Source organism: Hoplias malabaricus, chromosome 12, assembly GCF_029633855.1.
Source record: "Hoplias malabaricus isolate fHopMal1 chromosome 12, fHopMal1.hap1, whole genome shotgun sequence".
NCBI classification, from domain to species: Eukaryota; Metazoa; Chordata; class Actinopteri; order Characiformes; family Erythrinidae; genus Hoplias; species Hoplias malabaricus.
Window position 1 is genome coordinate 31,170,246 of NC_089811.1, and position 21,666 is coordinate 31,191,911.

At 38.3% G+C, this 21,666-nt stretch overlaps 1 protein-coding gene across 2 annotated transcripts in view; it reads right to left on the minus strand.

Annotated features, from left to right (window-relative positions):
• galnt13 (UDP-N-acetyl-alpha-D-galactosamine:polypeptide N-acetylgalactosaminyltransferase 13) overlaps positions 1-20,594 on the minus strand; it is a 61,517-nt gene extending 40,923 nt beyond the window's left edge. For both annotated transcript variants that reach the window (XM_066641110.1, XM_066641109.1), the window contains exons 1-3: positions 20,090-20,594; positions 14,704-14,954; positions 6,027-6,195 (exon numbers count right to left, since the gene is read on the minus strand). In XM_066641110.1, the coding sequence (XP_066497207.1) occupies positions 6,027-6,195; positions 14,704-14,845 (311 nt within the window). In that variant the 5' untranslated portion in view covers positions 14,846-14,954; positions 20,090-20,594. The remainder of the gene's footprint in view (positions 1-6,026; positions 6,196-14,703; positions 14,955-20,089) is intronic.
• Between the last annotated feature and the right edge of the window lie 1,072 nt (positions 20,595-21,666).

The window sequence follows — 21,666 nt, forward strand, 5'->3', positions numbered from 1 at the left end:
AACGAGAAAAATGTATTTAATTACAAAGTAAGCAAATGTGAAGATGTTATATTCCTCGGCATTGTACATGTAAAGCTGATACTGTCGTATTCATTAATTTATTCATTTTCTGCTATTTTTTCCTCCTAATCAGGGCCGTGGTTGGTCCAAAGCCACAGTGTCACTAGGCACAAGCAGAAACACACCCTGTACAGAGCACCAGTACATCACAGGCATTTCATACAGCTAATTCATCTGTTATCAAACTATGTTCAAAACTAAAAAAAAAAGTGACAGAAGAATCATATCATATCAAAATAGGGTCATATCACAGTGTAGTGAGATCTGAGGCTGTGTGCTGCTGTGAACTGAACTCAGTGTATATGTCACATTCATAATATACATTGGTACTTCATAAGAACCTTTGTGTATTTCTTGTCTTACTGCCACACTATTCATATATAACCATGCAGTCACGTTAATACTTAATACATTTTTAATAATTAAATGTACATTTAATATGCATTATGTAGCAATAGGTTAACATGTCTCAGTATGTCTCCATTTCTACTTTTTTTTTTCGACTTGCAACTTCTAACTGTACTTACATTGGTGCAATGTTAATAGTGATGTTTGTTCTTTAAAGTAGTGAAGTTAGACTAGTTTAGTTTTGAAGATGTTAAACTCTTTATTAGCCTTGGATCCTAGTGAAGCAGTCCCTTCAAAGATCCATACTGTGGTTTCTTTTTCTGGGCAATACAGAATAAAGCTGCTTCTGCTGACATGATCCCCTTTAGGGCTGTGATTAGCTGAATCATGTGTATTAATAAGGGCATGCGGCAAAAGCTGGTACAAAATGCATACATTGCCCTTCTACATAGGGCACTTATTAAAAACACAGTACTAACTTGAGACTAATAAGGGCAAACTTGCTCCCCCACCCCCACCCCCAAAAAAAGGTCCCCAAAGCGCTGACAGCAAGGACAAAGTATCCTTGGCTCAATGGGACGTATCGGTCTGCAGCACAAACAGACACAGGGACTGGGAGGGTGAGGAGTGGTGTTATGTCCTCTTCAGATCTTAAATAAGGCATGAGCCTGCATTAGAGATGGAGGCGGCTCGATAATGGAGGGAAGAGAGACGAAGGATGGATGAGTACAGGGCAAAAGAGGGGGGACATGAGTAAAAAGTACAGCAGGGATCCTCCTCTCATTTTCTGTGACACCAAGAGCATGACAGAATGAGGGTAAGAGGGCATAAGACAGCGTTAAACTGCAGACGACTGCCCACTGTGTGAGTCTGTGGTTTGTTAAAAGCCAGCATGTAGCGGCTTCATGTATTTCAAATGAATCTCTGTTTGGTGTATTATTGATCTGGGTGGTATATAGTGCGGTCATCCTAATTTATTATCACAGCAATAATTCTCACACTAAAGTCAAACCTTTTTTTCCTTTAGTCACATGTGCTTTTTGTTCATTTTGGGACTCAAAGTTTTCTCTGTGATTTATTTGTTGATTATTTCAGTTTTTTCTTCTATCACAACATTCTACCAAGTGTGAGAATGCCAGCACAGTCTTGTTCAAGTACATATGTAGCCAGCCAAGCCATCTTTTTAAACGGCTTCTAATAGGGTCATTGGACATTTCAACATGCTTGGAGGACAATGAAAACAATATTGCAATAATAATAATAATAATAATATTGTAAAAAAGTATTTAGCATAATTCTGACTGATGTAGGGAGTTAAAGGATCATCCTGTACACTTAGAGAGAGCAAGGACAATTGTATTATCCCAGACAATTCAGCACAGTAACAGGCCCAATGCTTAACTGTGTAAATTTTCGTGTTCTTTTGTAAGTTGCATGCTTTTCACCAGGATCTGAGCATAAAATATTATGCACAAAATAAATAAATAAACTGAAGAGAAGTACCCCTATCATTGGTAAACTGGAGGATAAAAGTACATTTGGAGAGAAACAGATGTTAACAAATGCCTGCAAGAGAGAGCATCGGCATGAATAAGAGCGATGGCTCTCTTAGTGAGGCGAGTAGCAGAGTAAATCAGCAGCCCAAGATGAATGCAGTAATGTAACAGCTCTGCAGGATTTCATTATGCTCCAAAAATGGGTCTTGGGATTCAGCAAACAAAGACTTTTCCCATCTAGCTGTCAGTGGCAGAAGAGAAAACTCTCACAGTGTGCCAGCTTTAAGATGAGAACAGCAGCTTCTTTATATCTACATATATAAATATACCGTAGAAAAAGAGCACCAAGATATTTTTATATATGTACATTTTTTTATTCTAAATATACAGGGACTCCATATTTCTAAAATCATCCCCACCAACCACTCAACCCGTCTGCAAACTAAAGGGGAAGAGGCCACATTCTGCATACTGTAATTTTATTAAGCTTTTTAGAAAGATGCTGTGGTCAGGGTGACTTGAGACGCATCCACTCTGAGTGTTTTCGGGTGCTCTCATTGCTCACAGAGCCGCTGTCTGTTTTAAGTAGGACAGAGCCACACATACAAAGGCAGAGTGAGAGTTAAACCTTTAAAAATATTTCTCCACTGTTTAGAGTGAGGTCAGATCACAGTGATATAAGATACTGTAGATGTAATAATCATACCAAGTTCTGTCTGTTTATGTTCAAAATAAGCTGCAGAATGTGTTCACAAACCAAGACTGAGTTGACTCCAAATGTTCTGACTCTCAAAATCACTGGTCAAGGGTTGATCCTGATTCCCAAGTGGTTTGGAGCTGGAGAGTCATATTTTTGTGTGTGTCAATTCATCTCTATATACATTTATTTTACCTCATCACTTCTCACTGCGAGATACTGGTCAGCAGGATGGCTTTGAAACGATACTCTGAATATAAATTTGGATATTTCACAGCACATGACAAACTGGAAGAAAGAGGTTATTTCAGAATTAAACCTTCTCACACATATAGGAAATACATTTTATTTCCCCGTAACCATTTGACACAGTGCCAGATACTGCTGTGATATATGGTTCCAGAGCTCTCCTGCTGAGCTTATGAATGGTGAGCAGCAGAAAACATAACTAGAGTCACCCTGACAACAGCCCCAGAAAACAAACAATGAAAATATTCCTGTTTTTTATTTCTTTGAGATTTTCTTTTCTGTTGTCAAATCAGAAATCAGGTAATGGGTCACTCCATTTTCCATTTCAAAATAAACATTGAGTAACCAACCCCTTTATCTTATTTTAAACCAAAAATCAGATAATGGGTCATTTCCCATTTTCTCATTTCAGAAAAGAAGTCAAATGGCAAAAATATACATAGACCTCTTTGCCACCCTCATCCTGGGCCCATGTCACCCCTGCCCATATCCTCCACTGCCTTCTGATGTCAGCCAGTAGCAGGAACTTGTTTGCTGTCAAAGCGCAGTGTGGAGAAAATGAACATGGATAGAGCCTGTGTGATCCCAAAATGACTGAGAATGCACCGATAACTTTATGGTTCCCAAAATACATAACATATTGAATAAACTAAATCTTAGCATTTAATTTAATATGTTTTCACAGTGTTGATTGCTAGTGAACAATCAAGCAATCAATGTTTGATTTTTACATAAGTTCAAATTATCAGTGCTGCTAGCATTGTGTGAAAATGTATTAATGAATGGCCCACTGGTCTGTCTGACATTTGTTTTTGGTGAGAACAAACTGGTGTCCTTCTGTTTGGCTGCTGCTTCTCCCTAAGTTTTTCTTATGTTTGCTTTTTGTTCAGCTGTTCATATCTCACTTTTTATTGGAAGTATCCAAGTGCTGTATGTTTACTTAATCTGCTGTCACTGCAGCTAATGTTGATCATGGCAGCTTGTTATAACCCCCACGGCTCTGTTAGCTGGGGAGCTTCTGGGTTTTGCTCATTTCAAATGAGGGAGCCCATTCTTAGTGCCACATCTTGGCAGCTAGTAACCTGCAGAGGTGGAAAGGATAATAAAATATTCTACTTTAGTAAAAGTACTGTTACTTTTACTCAAGTACAAGTAAAACTACTGGTATAAAAATGTACTCAAATGGGGTGGGGGTGGTTCTCTCCTGTGTAGCACAAAAAGGGCAAGAGGATATATATTTCAAACCAGTTGGGTTGTAATTAATGGAATAATTGTACAAATTAAATAAACTGCTCATGGAGAGGCCTGAAGATATAAACATGATTATTAAAATAGTTCAACTTATGTCTATTCAACATCATAAATTGATATTTCTGTTGTTTTGAAGTGGGTGTGTATGAAGTTTAAAGTCTTCTTCCAGTCTGTACCAGTGAAATGTAAGACTGCTGATCATTGTCTACTATGGATAGTACATCTAATTATCAAATGTACTTCATACATACCCACTTCAAAACAACAGAAATATATATTTATATTGTAAAAGCTTGTCAGCTGAGCATGAAGTGCTCTAAAATTTCCTGGTAGATGGCTGCCCTGACTTTGGACTTGATATAACACAGTGGACCAACACCAGCAGATGACATGGCCCCACCATCACTGACTGTGGAAACTTCACATTAGACTCAAGCAGCTTGCATTGTGTCTCTCTCCACTCTTCCTCCAGAATCTGGAACCTCGATTTCCAAATGAAATGCAAAATTTGCTTTAATCTGAAAACAAGACTTTGGACACTGAGCAACAGTCCAGTGCTTTTTCTCCTTGGCCCAGGTAAGACTCTTCTGGTGTTGTCTCTGGGTCATGAGTGGCTTGACACAAGGAGTGTGACAGTTGTGGCCCATGTCATTATGTCATTATCTCATTAAATTGGGAAATTAAGTTGTCATAGCACCCAGGTGCTTTTAATATACAGAGCAATAGTACCTCAAATAGAAAAATGTGCAACAAAAAAAGTTCAGTGAAGTTTGTTAATACACACTTAAAATATGAAAGTATGGGAGATAAAAGTAATTAATTGCTGCAGATTGTGTCGTAACACAAAGGCCAATTATGGTAACAGCTCAGTAATACCAACCAACACACATTAATGTATATTTGCTAATTTGAGCCTTTACTAAAATAGGAAAATTTATTTTTAACTACAGATACAATGGTACAACTTTTATTTAACGTGCCTGTACATGCTCTTTATGCACAGGTTTGATGTTGGCTTTTTATAAGCTGCTAGTTCCCTCTTGGCAAACACAGTGTAGCATTATAAAGATTCTTGTACTTAAAGCTGAATTGGTCCCTTAAATATGGGCCAGGGGTTAATTTTATTTCAGAGCAACTCATAACTTGACTGGGTTTCACATTCAGTTGGGTCTGTATCGGCAACAGACTTGTCCGTCTCCATATTTCTTGTGATTTTAGTGGTAGATTGCTCTCCAGCCCATCATTCACTCTGGAAGTTTCCGGTGTGCAATTTTTTTTCTTGCATTTTCATTTACACTTTTAAACAGTAACGGATGTTATTTTAAATGTAGTAAAGTATAGTGCTTCAAGCAAAATGTACTTAGGTAAAAGTAAAATTACAGATTTTAAAAATGACTTAAAAAAGTACAAGTACATAAAAAACTACTCAATTACAATAACGTGAGTAAATGTAATTCATTACTTTCCACCTCTGGTAACCTGCTAACACTTCTGCTAGCTTCTGCTTGGCAGCTAGCGGCTTGCTATTACTGCTACCAACAGCTGCAAATGTTGACAGAGGGAAACCATTTTTTCACTCCTATATTTACAGTGGAGCCCATTTCACCCTGTTGCTTTGTGATGCTCATTGGCTGGCTGCCTACTTTTTGTATTGTTGTGTTTGTATCTTAAATTTTATGTTTTTCATTCTATTTTTAAATGCTTTATGTTGATGGAAAAACACTATACATGCAATGTAGTATTATTAATGTTGTTATTATTATTACCATTAGAAATGGACCAAACTTACTTTGAAGAGTACTGTTCCCTTCTTCTAAAAAGTATTTTTTTTAAATATTGTTCTTGCATGACAAATAACATCATAAACAGGTATACACACTTACAACCCAGCTGACCATACTGAGCCATCCCCCTCAAATCCTTACCCATCCAATCTGACATCAGGCAGACTCCGGTTGAGTGCAATCATGTCGCTGGCCATCAGATTGAACTGGTTGATTTTAAAGAGTTCCTTCATCTTTTCCTGCTCCTCTTTAGGGATGATCACAGCCTTCCCCATCTCTCCTGGACCTTCATGAGCACGGGACATCACCGCTGGAGAACAGGAGATTCCAAAATTTAGCTGAGCCTTCAAACAATTTACAGAGGGTCAAAATACAGGATTAATCAGCATTGCTTAAAATTCAATTTCTCTTCATTAGTACTAGGAAATAGCACATTCTCACAATCACATCACAATCACCATCTGGAGAAATAGAAGTGGGTATTGTGCAACAACCACTGAACTTTTAAATGTGAAGTATAAGAAGCAGGCTGCATCTAAGATGGCTTTGCCATGGAATGGGAGCTGTTTTTCTGACTCACTGATCCATGATATAGAATGTGTCAAGCTGTCCTTGGAATATAACATTTGGCTATGCACTGCTTGTTCAGGAACACTGCCCTACAATCCTAACCAAATATTTAAGTGCAGTTAGGGTTTGCTTGTGGGCAACAGTGTGTTTAACACCTGTTATCACAGTAGCTGTCAGGGTGAGTTAGGCCTGGACCACTATTAGGGACAATAAGAAACAATTACTGATGCCATAAATGTGAGAGTGCCCACATTTAATAACATGTCCAGACCTGTCCAAAATAATACAGATTATGCTCATCAACCAGCTTTCTGACCAACGTCAAAGTATGTCAAAAAATCTGAATTTATTCAAAACACAGTGGACAACAGTGAGGCACAGATTTGCAAGATATTTACCACAAAAACATGTAAAGTGTTAAACAAAAGAAAATAACCGTACATGTTTTCATTGGTGCTAATATAGAATTAAAAATCTCAAAGTGGTACAAAAATGTTTGCAGTATTCTAGCAGTGATACACTATGTTTAAGAGTATCCAGACAACCACTTAATTGGAAGATTCAGCTAATTTAAGGTACAACAATTTGTCACATTAATGTGCACACGTACAGCTTGAATAATCTCCACAAAAACCAAACAAAAAACCTGTCATACGTGAACTGAAGCAACCTGTCATGCCCTTGCCCTGTCTTGTACTGTTGTATGTCTGTTTCCCCACCATGTTGTTAGTTAGTACATGGCTGTTTAGTTCTTGCCTCCACCCTAGCCCCGCCTTAGTACCACCTCAGTCTCTGCCCTCTCATTAGTGTTTCCAGGTGTTCCTCATTTGTCCTGTGTATTTATACCCCTTTGTTTGCAGTGCTCCCTTGTCTGGTTTGTGCGTGGATGTGTGTTTCCATGTCTATGTTTACACATGTCTACACTGGTTCATGTCTATTTCCTGTCTGTCCAAGTCTTAGTGTGTTCCTGTCTAGTCCCATTCAGTTTAATGTGGTTAGTGTTTTTGCCTCCATGTCCGTATTTGTTTTCTCTGTTGGTTTTGCTTTTGGTTTGTAAATAAATCATTCCTTGCGTGTGCGTCCGCCTCCTCGTCTTCCCTGCCCAGCCGTGACACAACCACACATGAACTTAAGGTCAGTGCCCAAAGTGATTACAAGACGGGTACATAGCCTCCATCTGGCTGTTGAGCAGTGTAATTGTTCCATTGAATAACGAATCAATATTGAATATGTGTGTTTTTGTGGTCTAGGACTAATCATTCACCATCAATATTCCAGTGTAAGGTCTTCCTAGAAGAGTAGACGCTGTCACTGCAGCAATATCTCTGTCCAGTTTTCCTCTTATTGATTTTCTGTCTTTCAGATTTCAAGTGTATGATGCTAAATTAGGGTGATCACAAGCAGACTGGGTCGACAAAATTAAAACATAGTTATTACAATTTCTTAATATGATCACTAAAAACCAGAAATCAGAGTATGTCTTAACTCAGAAGACACAGTATCCTATACTCTTATATATTATCTTATGCTGTGCACATGGTAGCAGACAACATACAGGCCAGATTTGAACAGAGATGCTAATCCAGGGGGAAATACAGACTTGATGAAATGACAAACAACTCCATAATGATATATACAATGTTTCTATAGTATTTTGAGCCCTCTACTGAATTCAGTGATGGCACAAGTAGTACAGACATATCAGACCATTGCAGTGTTAAGAGCTAATGCAAAAATGCTATGTTCTGATCCTCAAAATGTAACGTTATTTTGATTGGTGTCAAAGCCACATGATTCTTTCGATTTCCATTAATGAAAGTATGAAATTAGAAGCACCCCTAACGCTAGAGAGAGAGAGCACCATCCTAAGGGCTTAACACTCCATCTCTCTAATAGCCTCCTGCAGTAAGGCTGGAGGTCTGCAGGGGCTCACAAGCCCATCTGCACCAGGTCTGTTAAGAGGATTCAACGAGAAACCTGCACAGATGAGCAGTGTGTTATAAGGCCTTGACTGATTTGATGGCTTTCTCTGTTAAGGGACTGAGATGAACCTACTGGTGAACAGGGCAAAGTTGGTTCAAATTACTCCACAAACCGCAGAACAAACATTGGCTCATGTGGCCTTACACACACACCCTGATCTTCATTGCATATGGCACAAGTATCAAGGGAAAATATTGCATGCTTTTGTGATCAATAAGTGGGATACACTATATCTGTAACATAATATTGAGTTATTTAGTAGGATCTCCAGTATATGAAATATGGGGGGGGGGGAGATACTCTAAACATACTATAGACTATTGAAAAATATCGTGCTATTTTAAGTGTAAACACAAAGCTAGCTATAAAATAAATTAAAAATAAATGAATAAATAAAATAAAACATCAACAGCAAAAACTTCTGAATGATGAGCCTCGCTACCCTGTGCCCTTTATTTCTCATTTCAGGCTACAGTGTCAAATTATTCTACGCAGGACTCAGAGGGATTTGATATGCCTACACACACACACACACACACACACACACACACAAAACTTCCTTGTCTCATGTAGCAGCCACATCCAAAAATAGCACACATTTGAGAATGACAAGAACACCCAGTTTATATCATGTTATTGGAAATAATTCTGATCCTTTCTAGCATGCTAATATAGTTAACACTGATACAAAATTCCTTGGCTACTGTACCCATTAACACACCTATGTATGAACATTAAACAGTACATTAAACTGTCTTTTCAGTGTCTAGAAGACAAAGTCATAAGCTTTGTTTTAAACTGCAAACTTTGACATAGCATGATCATATAGATGTCTCATAATATTAAACCATGCGCGTTAGCCAGAGCCACGGCTCAGCGATGGTTAGTTCACAAGCTCAGCCGGACGGCTTGGAACTCAGCAACATTTACATATTTATTATATCTCACAGAGAGGAGGACTGCTGAATTTGTTTCTTTCAAGTGAGTGTGTATTTGTCTGAAAAATTGGTGTAATATATAAGGTAAGTGGTGGGGAGACATTTTGTGGCGTTTGTGTGTTCTTAAAATCAACAAAACCTTCTTGGTTTTTTATTTGTTCTTTGGTGGTATATAACCTGGTATTTATTTTTTAAATAAAATTAACAAGTAAAACACTGTTGCCGGTGTTATATATTATGAACAAAACTTTGTGCTCCGTTTTCGTTTCTGCGTTTATTAGTCCTGCCCTCCATATCTTCTGTACAACACAGTCACAGAATAAAAACCACATGTAAACAAAGACATTGATATGAAGCACCAAAGCTTCTCCCGACCTTCCAATGACAAGGGTATGTATTTTGGGCTTTCCTGTTTTTGAAATGCAATAAACACCTCTGTAACAATGAATATATGGCTAATTGCAGTCTGGCAAAACTAGGCTTGCCTAGTTCCTCTTTGCTCTTGTTAAAATAGAAATGTTGTGGGAAGACCTACAATAAACATTTAATGTTATGACAACCATCACCATGCCAGAGATAAAGATGTTCTGCCTGAAGAAACGGGCTAATATTCCTAAATAAAGATGATCAAACAGCTTTCTGAATGCAAAGATTCCTATCTTATTGCCAGTCACAGATCTGTACTAATGGATCATATTCCACAACAAATAAATGACCAAGGATAATATTTTTGCCTCATTTTTAAAAATATGTGTTCTCTTTATCTACTTTTTCATTTGTATGGCCACAATCACCTTTGAACAGCAGCTAAGGAAAAACACTAACAACTGTTAACTACAGAGGTGAAACTATTTTGTGATTATGTGCACACAGTGGCAGAGGAAACACGTGGGTAGATGGAATAAAGGATCATGCCAAATATACATTAATTGGAAAAAAAATACAACTTTAATAATTTTTAAATGTAGCAGTTTACTGACATTCTGAGATATATTTATAAATAGAGTTTGCTGCAGTGTTAAATTTTGATCTAAAATGATATTTAAATGAAACAAACAGGGTGACAAAATATTTACTATCATATAACGTACCTCCATAATTATTGGCAAGCCTAGTTAAAATGTGTTAAAAGCCTCAAAATAAATTCATTTTTTATTGCAGAAGCATAATCTCACTCTGAAAAAATTTAGAAAAAAGCAACCTTCAGAAAAACTCCTGACTAAGAAATAATTATTTCCCATAAAATTACCTGTTCCACAATTATTGGCACCCTTCATTATTTTTTGGAAATAAATGTATTTAAATCATTTGTGTCATTTCTACTGTAGTATATAAAGTGTATCAAAGTATCTAGGAACCTTTAATTAGTAATTCATCACTTCCTGTTTCCCTGGCCTATGAATAAGGCGTTACGTAGAGGCCTATTTCACTCTCAAACATGGGAAAAGACAAGAGAACACACTATTCAAGTAAGGCAGATGTGTGTCCACCTTCATAAATCAGACAATGGCTATGAGAAAATAGCCACTCACCTGCAGAGGCCCGTATCTACAGTCAGAGCAATCATAAAAAAGTTCAAAACATCTGGAACTGTGACAAACATCTGGAACTGTGACAAACACCTGAAACTGTGACAAACACCTGAAACTGTGACAAACAAGTAATACCAAGGATGAGTACGCAGAAAAACACCTCATGCCCACTGTTAAGTATGGGGGGGGGCGGTCAGTGATGTTGTGGGCCTGTTTCTCCTCCAAAGGACCTGGGAACCTTGTAAAGATACATGGGATCATGAACTCTTTGAAATATCAGGACATTTTGAATCAGAATCTGGTGGCCTCTGCCCGAAAGCTGAATATGGGTCGTCATTGGGTCTTTCAGCAAGATAATGACCCTAAACATGTGGCCAAATCTACTCAAAAATGGTTCACAAGGCACAAAATCAAGCTCCTCTCATGGCCATCTCAGTACCCAGACCTCAGCTCAATAGTAAACCTGTGGGGTGAGCTGAAGAGGAGAGTGCACAGGAGAGGACCCAGGACTCTGGACGATTTAGAAAGATTGTGCAAAGAGGAATGGTCAAAGATCCCTCTTTCTGTATTCTCCCATCTTGTGAGGAGTTATAGGAGAAGATTAAGTGCTGTCTTTTTGGCAAAAGGAGCCAATAATTGTTCCAATAATTGTGGTAGATATGATTTCATTCAAAAGATTTATTTCTTAATGTGTGATTTGTTTCCCACTAAATAAAGGCACTTGAATTAAAGCTTAGATTTTTCTCTTGTTTTTTGCATTGTGGTCCTATATTATAAAAAAAAAAAAAAAAGAATTTATTAGAAGCCAAAGAACACTTCTTAACCGGGGTGCCAATAATTATGGAGGGCACTGTATATATACATCTAATTTAATAATAACATATCAATGCTAGCTATGACTGTGATGATCACTAATGAAAACATAAAAACAAGATCATTAGCTGTACTACAATAAGGATATTTTTTCTCTCAGCTGAAAGCTTGTGTTGAATTTAGGGTGGTACATCTGCAAAAATTACTCATAGATAATCCTTGGTTCTGGCACAAAGCAGGTCGATATGGTCTTGGGTATATTATATGATATGATATGTATCACAAAGATTCACATGGTGTCTCAAAAGTCATCATGAAATCCAAAACTTCACTGAACAGCACTGTGAAGATGATTCTGAAAAGTCAGTTCTAGACCTCTATTTGCTATTAGAATTTTTTAAAATCACTTTAAAATGTATTCATTAAAATTTTTAAAAGCAAATTATTTAAGACCTAAAGTTTAAGAAGCCATAAGTAATTTTCTTCAATGATTCTTCAATTTTTGAAACCGTTATTTAGACACACAATAACCTGGATGTGTTTGAAATACAATACTGATTAGATAGAACCCACTCCATGAAGCATAATTGAGTTCAATCAGACTCAAAAGCAAATTGAAAAAGTAAAATAGCAAAAAAAAATAACTTTAATAAACATAGTTTGCTACATTTTTGGTAGCAAGAATGTTTTTTTATTATTATTCCTTTAAGTACAGTTATTATGACATGCAATTAAAGTGGTGAGGAATAAGAAAAGGCTGCAGCCAGTTAGTTCTCCAAAATTGCTCATCAGATGTTTCTTCAGAAATCTAGTGTTTTCTCCCCACTTTCCAGCATTTTGACTGCATTAATTTCCTGGATTTGACTGCATTCAGCCACAGAGAATAAGCGAGGCCAGGTAGTAAATTTAGATGATTAGCTCTGGGTCACAGCGCCAATCCAATGCTAAAGTTTTAAATGGAGTTCCAACATTTGAGTTTTATACTCTTATAGTCAACATTTTGCAATGATCAAACATGCATGACAATGATACACCAAATCATATGAAAATATTAATATCATATAATTTACATTTAAATTTGGTCAATAAAAACAGACAAATAGATAGTCCATTTCTTTGGTATATGTTTGATGCAATATGTATTATTCTCCTAAAATCAAAAATCAAAATACCTATTTTCTTCTATACCTGTGAAAACACTTTCTAACCTGCACTCAGAAATCTCCCAGTAGTATTCTGAACATCTAATCAGGCAAGGATATGGAAAATCTGAGCTCATTTAATATGTTGGCCACCACTATTTTTTCCTCCATCTGTATCAGCCAATGACTGTAACCAAAATCATGACCTAAACAATATAGAATCTTCCACCTGGCACATTGTTATAACAAAGGAAAACTGTGTATGGGTAACAGACTGTCAAAGCTCTAAGCCCTGCTTTTCTTGGCACAATGTCTGCTTAGACCTAATTTGCCTACTTAATTCCCTAATAGCTTTCCAGATACTTTCAAATCCTGCAACAGACTAATACAAGTATTCCTGACAACTTCATTTCATAGACACCAAACTATCATCAGGTAACAATCAAATAAAATACACCAGATATTTAATATTCCTGTAACTAGACAAACAAAGAGGCTCTGCCCATTTGGCAGCTGTGACTGTGCCTATTTGAGACTGAAAAGCAGCTTATCATGCGGATTGTAAACCGATTTCCTAGGGAGAGCAACTAAGTAAAGTCAAGATGGGTTGGAGATTATACCACAAGGAACTGGCAGCAGGCGAGCAATCATTCATCACAGCAAAGTGTGTTAGAAAAGACATCAAGACACATTTTCACAGAAGTCATGAGAGAAAAACAACTTGTTAAAAACTTGAAAGTAAACAGAGGAAGAGATATAAGCACTGTTGTAAATGTATTTTTAACATTGACTAAGATCATTTGTGGGTAGTTTACATGCCTCTGCTCTGCCCAAGCAAATTTTGAGTGAGTAAATCTTGCAAATAGACACTTTGTGTATGACTAATTGATGCATACAGTACATGTCCAAAAGTAGTCATGAATCCTTTCTGATTCAGAGACTTTACAGTGTAGCTGCACCAGTTACCTAATGTTACAATGCTCAATGTAAAGCCAGGGCTACAGCAGTATAAATCCCGTCAGCCTTGGGCAGTGGAGCAGTGGAACTTGATTTGCTGAAGTGATAGAGTCTCTTTTAGGATGAGTTGGCATGACACTGGTGATCCAGAACTAATATTTTTCCATTATTATCTGCCCTCATTATTGCTCTAGTGGCTGAATGTGGTTAAATACAATTTGAACAGCTGCCATCAGGCAGACGGTAGGATGCCAAGAGCAACTAGGAATATTTTTAGGAAACAATTTGTACCAAATGCTGTGGAGATTATGAATTCTAGAGGTGTATGGGTATAAATGATTTTTGTGTGTGTGTCCATGAGTGATCGAAGATGAATTTCCATATTGTGCACAACAAGTTGTATTCTATTCTATTTTATATAATCAAATCCCCACAGCAATATCCCAAAGCCTTCCCAGAAAATTAGAGGGAGCTATTAGCATGTATGTCATTGGAGGAAACACATAGAAACTGTGAGATCAAATATATATTGAGATATCCACTGTAGTGCTGTATCTGCTCTTAAGGAGTTCACGTGCTAGTTGTAAAGGAGATGAAAGTACAGGCAGAAAGAGCAGCTATGTTTTCTACACCCACACCACAATTTCTTTTGAGACAAAATGTTGCTATCAACACAGTTCTAATTCATACACTCACCCCTCTCTGAAGCTGCCTTCCAGTTGAGCCAAAGCAGGACATTTCTCCCCTGCTATTTTACTATTTTCTTAAATATTTCATACGGATTTTCTTTCAATTTGCCCAACTTTAAATAGTTTCTCACACTGTCTATTGCTTTACATGAAATAATCCTACAGAGAGAAAAGGACAGTGAGGTTTGACTGACCTCTGAGAGCAGGCAGTAGGGAGTGGTCCTTCCTGTCATCGCATTTGTTACATTCACTGAAGTAGAGCAGCAGAAAGACATCCACCAGCACCCAGACCAGTGAGGTGGTCAGCACCACCTTACAGTAGACGAACCGCCGCATGAGCCCTGAGAAGGGTCAGGAGCCCAGAGTGAGTGCGGACTTCAGGAGAGAGGAGAGGCCACGTAGCACGGGGGCAGTACAGCAGCTCACAGACGAGGCCCTCATCCCACTGAATAAAAATAATAAAATCAACACATTAATGTATACAGAAAGGGTAACAGAATTGTATTTACTGCACATTTGTATTTGAATGGATACTTGCAGGGACCAGAAAATTACAAATCCAATAACTTATTAGTAATAAGATTGTAGTTAGACTATAGAAGGAAATACAGTTTTATTGTTTTTCGATTTTTACAAGAGATTTATAGGTACATAGAAAATCTACATGAAAATCTGTTACCTAGGGATTATGTTTCATCACTCAACATTTATTAATGTAATATTTCCTTAAGAATGACAATAATATCATAGCAACATCCATAGGTTTATAGCTTTTATTACAAACAACAGAAGCAGTAGCATTCCTCAGCATTCCTCCATTATCCAATGAGGCATTTTCCATCTCCAAAGGCCACACAATGCACAACAAACTCATGTGTACAACAGCATTCACAGGGTCTAATGCAACATTAGAACTATGAGTACCAATTAAGCCTAGTCCTGGACTGTATCCTCTTTTCAAAGAAAAATCACTATTTAAAAAATGCTGTGTAGTCCAGAACTAGGCTTAAACACTCTGGGAAACGACCCATTTGTGTTTATCAGCATGCATTCGCACTGTGCTATTACAGTTTTCATGTTCCTGTGTGTGAAGTAGCTATAGTTTTGTATACATCAAGTTTGAGCATGTCTATTAAAAGAGTTTTTTACTATCTTGGCAGTGTAGCAGATTAAAGGAATAATATCAAGCTGTTACTGATATGAGCCAAGACTCAAGGTTTCTGTAGTGCTCTCTGAAAAATAGCGGTACTTTCACATGAGATTCAAGGACATGGCTCTATTCTTAGAAGCAATTGTGATTTTCACCAAGATGAAGCTATATATACATGGTTGAGGCTTGAAAACCTTGAACCATAGATCAACAGCATGTAACAGGAAACCATAAAGTAAAGTGACCGCCACCAAATATTTTCAATCTGAATGAGGGAAAAGAGACTGATAAACTACAATAGTGAGGTCAGTCCGTCTGATCAAGGCTGTAGCACTGGTCATTTTTAAGCCCCACCCTCTAAATCCTTCAAGAGGGAAATCTAATAATCTCATTTCCTTCTTTCTCGCTCATTCTCTCCATACACTCCCTCTAATTCTCCCTCTCTCTCTCTCTCTCTAATTAAAAGAGATAGGCATGGTTGTTTGAAGAATTACATTTTAATTGTAGCAGGCCTCCTGTGACAGTCTGAAAACTTTTCATGTCACATATAATAAAAATAAGCAAGGCACTGAACTTAGTGCCCCTCAAATAGACAATCTCTCTCTCTCTCTCTCTCTCACACACACACACACACACACACACACACAGTCTCTCTCTTTCTGACTGAGGCTTCAAATCTGATCCTGCTTGTTTCTCTGGCCATCTGCTTGGCTGCCCAGTGCTGTGTAGGGTGTTGTGCCACCAGTCATGCCATAGGCTGAGGCTGTACTCCTGAGTCCGTGTCGGAAAAGCAGTGTTATTAGAGCAGCCATCTGCACGGATGGGCTTTCACTGTCTGTTGAACACAACAACACAACAGCACTGACCTGCATTACAATCACAAATCACACTTAAATATTTCATCCTACCGAGCCTTTCAACGGCCTCTAACGAGTACCGTCATCCTTGGCATTTTCTAAGAACGTGAATGCCTGCTCAAAAGATGAGATGATGAGTACCTCACATTCTCTACAAGCTTACGAATAATCATTAACCCTCACAGTACTGGAGCACTTGAGTGCAGGAATGATTTAGCATTTTTGCTTCAAGGACTGACACTGAAACGTGGAAGACTAGGTGTGTAACATGATGTGTTCTTAGCAAGTCTGCTGATGACTTTTAGTTTGTTAGTTTTCTGATTATAAATGTTCGGCTGACCATTTTTAGAGCACAGATAACAGTGGGCCCATGCTGGTATCCAGTATTTTTCATGTATAAATCTCATGACGTCAGTATATTTGTCTAGAGCCAATGGATGAAAAAAACTCAGACCACGTTCTATCACTTTGAAAGCTATACTTAAATCTGTCATTTTAAATTAAAAAATTTTGATCAGGTGATCATGTAATGAATTCAGGAGGTCTGTTTAGTAACCCAATGCCATCCAAACATTCTGGAGTGCAATAAATATGTTAACAAATACTAGTTACATACAACATATACATAGAAAAAAATACTACATTAAAAACATGAATTTAATCATTTTGTCCAGCCGTGGTAACTGTACTTACGCATATCATTTTTTAAAATGTCTGTCACTTGTGTGCTTGCTTTGTGGGTTCCTAACTACTCTGCAGTTGCATCATAATGCTCAAGGAGGTTTATACTGATCTTCCCATCACACAATTTATCTGAAGTAGGTATGTCAAACAACTGCTTTAAATTCTAAGAGAACACTGCTCCATTGTTCAATAACAAACTACAAGCTTTATTCACGTCATTAGCTATTTATTTTGTTCATGGGTAGAGTGGTGTTTCAGAACAGACAAATCCCTAAACCGTACAGTCGTGAAGGATTAGAAGTTTAATACCTGTTATCCACCGCATCAGCACTGGACTGAAGAGAACAATGTCTAGACAAATTCAGTTCAAAGCTGAAAACATTTCACTAATGAGCTCTCCATATTAACAAAGAAGGGAGCCTAATTAATAATATCAGGAATTGTAAACACAGGTTTGGAACCCATGCATGTACACAGTGGGCTTTGGTAGAGCAAGATGAGCACCCAAGAGTGGCAATTAACATACTTTCTGAATCTCCGACATTATATTCACAACAGTTCTCCTTTTGTTTTGTTCTGCCTGACACTGTAATGCAGCCAGGGAAGGCACAGCTAAGCCAACACACGAAAAAAGCAATTACATTTACAAACCTGAATGCAGAAAAACAAAGACTGTATTTTTTTTTATTTAACTAATTTAATCACTTGATGGGTTATTCCCTTTAATTTTAGGGTTAGTAATCAACTACACTGTAATAATCCTGAACCTCAAAGTTTAATTAATGTACAAACTAGCCTACAGGCCTTCTAATCCCTTCTAATCTTAAATCGTTTGATTTACACACTGCTGGTGTCCTGTTACCTTGCTTCTGAGACCCCTATGCCATTATCATTAGTTTTCTGTAACTCAAAACTTAAAAACTGCATCGACTGCGTCTTAATTAAGAGGGCACTTCGGCGCACACTGGGGCCCGGCAAATACGTGATTCACTGGCAGCGAGTCAACAAGACCTTTTTAATTTGCAAGCAATGCAACAACACAATGAGACGCCCTTTTAGTAACACGCTATGACATATCATTTCGTTTAGTAATTAAGAATTGCACATCCTGTCTTCTCATATTAGGGAGATAGAAGGCTATGTGAATAGAAAAATCCTCAAAATATTTAAACCTTCATCCCAACTTAATAACAGGGAGCAGGAGTTTAATATTTTCTGCTATATCACACCTGTCTACCTCATGAAAAAATGCATAATTAGCTGAGGACTGTATTCGCAAAGCAGGAAAAGCATTAAAACTGTATAATGCTGTGGACTTCTAGAGCACATTACCTATGCAGGGTACTGTAAGGCTTGCACAGTTTTAAAAAAATGTTAATTGAATTCAATGCATTCTAGTCAGCTGAAATGAGGTAAAGGTCATTCTAGGAAGCTAGAAGATACTCGAGGTGTTGATCAGCATCCTGCATTCAGTTTCCAAAGCAAAGCATGTACATTTAAGGGTAAAGAGCATTAAAAATATACACTATACTTGATCCACAAAATCAATCATAAGTGTGAACACCTGCTTGATCTTTTTTTTTTTGCGGTTTTGCCCTACAGATACTTTACATAATTTTTCTATTTACTAACATGCTTGCTTTCTCAAACTAACAGTGAATGAGCTGTTTAAAATGTTAGAACTGTCTTACCCAGTAAACATTTAGCCGTTGATTCAACGTTGAAATAACGTAATGACTGCCGTCTAATCAACGTTCTCTTAAGGTTGAAAATGAAAGACGTCCAAACACAGATATTGAAAAGACGACTATTAGACGTATTTTGGACATCCATTGACGTTAATAATTGGTGCCGAAATAAATTAATTGTATAAAACGCATTTTGGACGTCCTTTTAGACCTATTTTGAACGTCCAGGGACGTTCCTTGTTTACTGGGTATCTACTTTTGTCACATTTAATTCACTTGGGGATTTCTCCAGGGGAAAAAAGGCTCAAGTGTTTACACTAAAGGGCACACTTAACTACTTTTAAGTGGACATGCTAATGACTGACCTTCTGATTTCAATAAGGTCTGCATGGCCTGACTATATCATGCAGAATGTTGTCATAAACTGAAATACTGTGAAAAAATGTCATGTCCCTAAGCAAACTGTTTAAATCTACAGATTTTTGTTTGTAAAAACACCATCTATTTCATTAGAATAGATTCATAAAATACTTTAGAAGAAGTTGATCATTATGAGAGCTAGTTTGAAGAACAAAGTTTGGTGTCTGATTACTCCACAATCATGACATACACTTATTTAATTCTACCACCAGTGAATCTGATTTTATTTAATGAAATAAATTAGAGGAGCAGGTGCTGGGTGGACTGTGAATAATGCTTGGATGCTACAAGAAGAATTATTCATATTTTTTTATTTATTCTGAATGAAATATTTAAGCTCAGATTTTGAAATTCTGATCTTAGCTGCTCAAAACTTTTGCGCAGTGCATGTCTATGACCATACACTGACACATTGCTCCATACATCTACAATCATATTTCTTATCTATGTTAACGAGAAAAGGGCAAAAACGATGGCTATACTGTACAGAGAAGAGCATCTGTTATCAGTCAGTCAGTCCCAGTCCTTGCACAGTGAAATGGTACTGAAATAGCATTCATATGTTGTCCAGGATGTAGGTTTTTAAAGCATGACATCATCTCAACCAGACAGATGTATGAAAACCAGCATTCATTTTTAACACCAGCACTGACCGCCACTGCTAGCCTAGATTTACACGTCACTGAGCTGACAGCCTGCTTGAGGTGTTAGACCACAGACAACTCAAATGTAAGCAGCAAGCAATATGTCACATTAGGAAAAATGAACATGACACACTTACTGAATCAAGTCTGAGGCTGAATGACACCTTGGGGTCCTGGTGGTCCTGCAAGGCAGCCAGCAACGTGTTGCATCTGGTCTGGTCACCTATCCCTAATTACAATACAGCTCTCAGTGTCTTGTGGATGTCCGGATAAACAGCATGGCGATAATCCCAAAGGAGGAGAGGACAGCAGCGCATAGCTCAGGTCACGTAGCTGCCACTGTGTATTTGCCGCCGCTGTGTGTCTGTGAAGTAAGTATTTATGTGCGCTGGGTGTGTGTGTGCATCAGAAAAGGCTCTAATGCAGAGTCCCAGCTTCTTCTACGTGGCTAGCCTCATCACTGCTGGACTCGGATAGAGGCTGCTGCTGCTGCCTCTGTGTCCTTGCATGTTTTTTTCAGCATTCTTCTTATTCCTCCTGTCCTTGTGTTGTGACGGGTCTCAGACTTGCGTCGGGGGACTCGGGTATACCGCTGGAGGGATACGCACTGCTGAAAAGCAGGATGTGTCCATGCGCTCGATTTGTAAAGCCACGGAGAGAGGCGGTTAACCCTAATGGATGCAGACGGAGGAGAAACACTGCCACACCGGCCCCGCTCTCTGATTGGACAACGCGCGCGTCCGTCATGACGTCAACGTGCAGGTCTACACCAGACTCAGGGACGCTTCTATCAAGCCACATTATCCCTAATTTTACACTCAACACATTTCTCCAGCCTGCGTTACTTAATGGGGCACACATGAGCTGGGCTAGCCGGGTTCATCATGAGCATGGGCTCTGAATGTGTGGGTGAATATCCAATAAACGTTGGCAGCCAGGTAAATCTATACACATGGGCAGGTAGTGGATTCTAGGTTTAGGGAGATATAGAGGGTTCAGATGTTCAGATCATATTAGCCTTATTTCTAATCTTTTCTGGTCCTGTCTCTGATCCTAGGGCATCCATACCTGGGGCCAACATGTATTGGTAGCCAGCTGGGTGCCTATTTGGCAGGTGGAACCTGAGAAAGAGGACACATGCTGCATCCTGTTGTTTTCATTAATTCATTCATTATCTGTAACCGCTTATCCAGTTCAGGGTTGTGGAATCATACCTGGAATCATTGGGTGTAATACAGGGATACACCCTTGAGGGGGCGCCAGTCCTTCACAGGGCAACACACACACATACACAGTCACTATTTTTTTTTTTGAGTCGCCAATCCACCTACCAACATGTGTTTTTAGATCATGGGAGGAAATCCACGCAGACACGGAGAGAACACACCAAACTCCTCACAGACAGTCACCCGGAGCGGGACTCGAACCCAAAACGTCCAGGTCCCTGGAGCTGTGTGACTGCGAAACTACCTGCTGCGCCACCGTGCCGCCATTCCTGTTGTTTTGCGTAGTTAAATATCTAATACTGTGTCCTCCAATATGGCTGTCATCCACACACTGAAAGCGTTGGGATCTTAGTTTCAAGTCCCATCAGGAAGAAGTTTCCATGTTCTGCCCTTGTATGCATGGGTTTCCACTCCCACAATCTGAAACCGTACAGGCCAGGTGAATTGGCTACTCTACACTGTCCTGGTGTGAGTGAATGAGTGTGTAT